Source organism: Coffea eugenioides, chromosome 2 (genome assembly GCF_003713205.1).
Source record: "Coffea eugenioides isolate CCC68of chromosome 2, Ceug_1.0, whole genome shotgun sequence".
NCBI classification, from domain to species: Eukaryota; Viridiplantae; Streptophyta; class Magnoliopsida; order Gentianales; family Rubiaceae; genus Coffea; species Coffea eugenioides.
In genome coordinates this window covers 16,378,096-16,382,970 of record NC_040036.1, presented here as the reverse complement: position 1 = coordinate 16,382,970, position 4,875 = coordinate 16,378,096, and the positions used below count along the sequence as shown (strand labels likewise).

General features: G+C 32.6%; 1 protein-coding gene across 1 annotated transcript; it reads left to right on the top strand.

The window, feature by feature from the left end:
- The first annotated feature begins 519 nt into the window (after positions 1 to 519).
- LOC113757969 lies at positions 520 to 4,875 on the top strand. Its single transcript, XM_027301029.1, has 4 exons — positions 520 to 742; positions 1,951 to 1,996; positions 2,191 to 2,316; positions 4,800 to 4,875. Exons 1-4 carry the CDS (start codon positions 520 to 522, stop codon positions 4,873 to 4,875), a joined length of 471 nt encoding a protein of 156 aa, XP_027156830.1.

The following is a 4,875-nucleotide window of genomic DNA, read 5'->3' as shown; positions in this document are numbered from 1 at the left end:
AGACAGAACTTTGAATGAGTTATATAATATTTTTTATGTTTTAATACGTTAGAAATTTAGAGTTTATGTTTGTTGTGTTAATATGTACATTGTATGCTACAATTGAAATTGACAATTGCAAAAGCTTCAGATTTGCAACTGTGAATGTAAAAGAGCTTTTTGTTCATTTTTTTCCTCAAACAAACTCGAGATAGTGTATGTAACTATAAATTCGAGATTGAAATACTCCAATTATGGTTTTATTTTGTGTCCTCATAAATCCGGTGTGATCAACACCCATGGCAATATTTTGTTTTGGTGATTTAATCTCTAGTCACTACCACATATCAAGATATACCTTAGGACCATAAGTTACTTATAATTATACTTTGTCAAAATGCCCATCAATTCATATTGATAGCAAATTTTGAACATACTACCTTTTATGAGAAAGTAGTCGATACTTATCAGATGAGTCAACATGTATTCGCATACCCCTAACAACTATATATCAGACTCTGAGAATAGAAACAAACCCCGATGAACACTTTACAGCCAAGCCATATGAATGCCCATTGGAGAAGTACTAGAAGAAACATGTTCAAGGTTTTAGCTTCTTTGCTGCTGTTTCTGGTACTCTACTGCAGAACAACCGTGGAAGAATTGGACAGTAATTGTCCTCAGAGATCGTGTAATGGGACAACCGCAGCTGGCCCTCCTCCAACTCCTCCATCCGGGTTGCCGCGACTCCCCCAACAAGAGGGTAATGTGTGGAAGAGTGCTAAACAAAGTTCTTGGAATTTGTTGATTGACAAATGTTCTTTTTTACTTTTTCAAAGTCAATTAATTATAATGCATGCGTAAGAATTCAAAATTAAGTGAACTTAAGTAGAATGTCCTTCACCTAAACAGAGAAATAGTTGAATGCTGTTTTTTCCTAAAAAATTAAGCAGATTTTAAGTTTAATACTAAGATAACAGCTATTTGTTGTATAAATGAGCGTTAATTGAATTAAGCATGCACCTTGCAAGAAGGGTTAACTTCATTTTGGCCCTAAAAATTAACAAAAGAATTTCAGTTCAATCCCTCAAAACGAAAAACTTAAAATTTGACTCCAAACAAGAAATTTATTCACGACAATCCAAGAATGAAAATTTGTTTAAATTTCCTCATTTTATCGAGAATTTGATAAGTGAAATTTCTAATTTGAATTGCCCTACAAATTTTATCCTCCCAGCTAAATTTGGAGGGCAAAATTTAAATTGTATTCACTTTTAAGTGATGTATTGAAATCTGTTAGTAATTTTGTAACCCTTATACACACTAAATATATGGCATATGGAAATTTGCTTCCTGCTTGTGCAATAGCATTCAATATATAATTAAAAGCGCTCTCCCCTTTGCTTTTCAAATTAATTGCATGATGGCTATGTGCATGTAGCATCAGTAGTTTGCGAAGATACAGCTTCAGATACTGGCACTTAAAGAGGATCAGGTAAATTTCCAATAGTCTTATGCACGTAACATCAACAGTTTGGGGGAAAAAATAATTAAGGGTGAAAATACCACTACAAATGGCTATTGCAAGTTGCTTAAGGCTAATGAAGAAATAAATGTTGGTTTTCTACAGTAATGTAGACATTGAAGTGCATACTAATCAAGACTAAAAACCCTTTTATCCTTTAAACTCTATTTTACAGCGCTAAAGATTGACACTGTTGATTTTAGTTCACTTTTAATAGTTTTGATCCCCTTTGTATAATGCAAATTTGGGTTTGCATACTTAATAAGCGAAGATTTGTTATTTATTAAGTTGACGACTTCTAAACTTACATTTTAGTCCAAAGCTATAGGGAGTTAAAGGTAAGGTTCTAAACCATGTTGAGGTCAAATATAAGCAACAATTGCTTATTCCACTGTTTCTTAAAAACGTTACAAAGTGTCCAGTTGATTAGTTCACTCTTTTGCCAGTGGATGCTGTAAACACTCTGCTTCATCTTGCGACTACAAGTCTGAGGTTTGTGAATAACTACTCCGTTTGACAAGTGAATTTTTCGAGTGTTTGTCTAAAATTTTACTATAACTTACTGTAAAAGTTTTTAAAAAATTTTTAAAGTATGTAAATTTTTTAATACTTTGAAGTGTATAGTTTAAAAATTTTAAAGAGTTTTTTTGAGGGTATTGTAGCTAAAGCTTTTAAAAATCTTGTAGCGAACAAATTGGGCAAAACACTTACCCGCCAAACATGACCAAAATTTCGGCTTCTCAATGCCATTCAAGAAAGTTTATGGAATGCAGATGCAACACCAGTACGAATACGTGCTGGGTGACTAAAATGTATGTTTTCTCTTACTCATATCTCAATTATTCTTTGATCTTAGCTTTGATATTTCATAACAAATATTATAGGGTTTTTGGAAAATTTTCTTTTTGCAAGGCAACGCTGTAGTTTTATTTTATTTTTTTTTTTTCATTCATAGAAGTTTGACTAAAATAAAAGTTACAGGAAAATTACCACCGCCCACAGTCCCCGCCCTATCAACCCTTTCCAACCCCACAAAAATCCCGGCAGCTCTCCCATCCCATGAGATCTTCCTCCCTTATTGCCACCCTCCAGTCCTCCCAACGTAGTAGCCCCTTTCCCGTCTAGCTCCATCACCGCAGCCCTTTGCTCAGATAGATAACCCTCCCCTCCTTTCCTACCCTCTCCTTCTCTCACTTTTCACGTCGCACCATTCATGTCCTGTTTTACCACTTTCTATTCAATTTTTGTCAAAATTGAGGCTGGAATCTGGCATGAATGCATGATTAACCAGAAAAAGGCCATGTATGGGTTCGGATAGGATCACTGGCCTAGCAAGTTGGGGGATTATTCAGTTCAAACTGGTTGATATAATTTTTACACACTTTGGCATAAAATTATACAAATCGAGTATAAATTTGAAATTTTCAATTCATATAACTAAGCTAATATAAAATTCATAATTATGCCAAAATTGTATGAATTTACATAAATTTATCAAAAATTACACGAACCAGTTTAATTGTGAGGCTCATGATCCGGTTCAGGTACGGCATGTCAGAGGTAATTGGTGAATATATCTATTCAAGTGCGTTGCACGCTGAGTTATAGAGTAAATTCTATGCGTCGTCTATCTCTGCGTTTTAGATTTTTTTTTTCTGCAATACTGCCCTTACTATAGATTCTAATGACATCATTGTGCTTCCTAACATGAATACCTTTTTTTACTATTGCTGAGGCCAGTTATGTAACGTCAACACTGAAGATTTGGTTAAAAATATATTGTTTCCTTCAAACAAGGTCGGAGAAGAGTGTTAAAGTTTGTCTGTGTATCCAAAATCCGGACTGTTACAAAAAGTTTTCCTCTTAGTGATTATAAATATGATAGGTTTAAGTAAATTCAAAAATGCTAAGGTACCAACAAGAAAGAGGTTTGGAGGGGCCTAGGCCCTAATTTGAAAAAGGCTTTAAATTAAGAGAATCAATTTTAGTAGGCTATTTTGGATCTTTGAGTCGTTGAGCCTTTTCTAATATTTTGACTTCTCTTGCGATTTTAAGTATGATTGAATTTTATATACACTAATAGTGTATGTACGATTACCACTAGATCCATAATATATATATATATATATATATTGAATTTTAAATTCAAATTTTACATAGTTGCCATTTATCCAGTGCTGACAGTGTATACACTGTTAGTATAAGAAAAATTAATCCTTTAAGTATTTGTGTTTTTGGGCTTATGAATACTTTTCTATGTTTTTATACTCTTTTTTTAGAGTGATATTATGCTATTCTTCTACCCGTGGATTTAAATCAATTCAATGGCATTACGTAAATTTTAGTATTTATCTGTTTGATTTATTTGTTTTGTTTATTGTCTTTATTGAGTTGCCAAAAGCCTTATTCTTATCTTTCATCAATATCCTAAGGCTAGGCCGAACATAGAGTTATATGGTGCAATGCTTTAAGAAGTTGTTTCAATATATATATGTGTGCATGAGAATGTATGTATGTATATATATACACACACATATACACATATAAACACACATACATATACATATACACATATATATATATGGGTGTGTGTATACGCGTGTCTGCAAGTATATGAGTTGTAAGCATGTATATGGCATTAGGTTGATCCCTCATAGAATATTGATCAATTACTGACACTATTTGAAGTTCTTTATTATTTGGACTATTACAAGTCTGAAAAAGTAAATCCAAACTACAAACATGTAATAAAATGTAGTAAAAACTATAATATGAAGTTTTTAGGATTATGAAATTTCTAATTACTCTTACTAGTGATCTCCCTTAATTGATTGTTACTATATCGACTAGTTATGAGTTAATTTCCAAATGGGAAAAGTTACCCTTGTTTTATCTATATCAAATGGTAAAAGTTAGTCATTAGCATATTATAACCATTCGAGTGCAATATAAAAAATTATAATAGGTAGCATTAGTATTGATTACCTGTACTATTAATATTAGAACTTGTAAAATATATGGAATTAAGGTAGAGAAGTGTTAATATTAGCCCTCCCAATCATCTTTTTGCCTTGTTAATCTTCATAAAGTAATTTATTGACAATTATTTCATAAAGTAACATGTGACGTGCATGCACGTACTCCCACACTAGTTCGACCAAAGAAATTCACAATCACGATAACACACATGGTGAGGTTGCAAGATATTATCCTTCTTATTAGTTGTAGTTATTTTATTTTGACCTTCGTAATCAGTGAGATTCTAATAAATAATGTATCAACCACTGTTTTGCAGTGATCTCCATGAATCCCAGTTAAGCGGTCCAATACCTAAGGAAATTGGAGATCTTGCTTATTTGAAATCACTGTAA

Excerpts from the sequence above, each read along its gene's own strand:
- LOC113757969 (XM_027301029.1), top strand. The coding sequence starts at position 520 with ATGAACACTTTACAGCCAAGCCATATGAATGCCCATTGGAGAAGTACT. Across the intron at positions 743-1,950 it reads GCGACTCCCCCAACAAGAGG|TGGATGCTGTAAACACTCTG; the intron begins GTAATGTGTGGA and ends CTCTTTTGCCAG. Across the intron at positions 2,317-4,799 it reads ACGTGCTGGGTGACTAAAAT|TGATCTCCATGAATCCCAGT; the intron begins GTATGTTTTCTC and ends ACTGTTTTGCAG.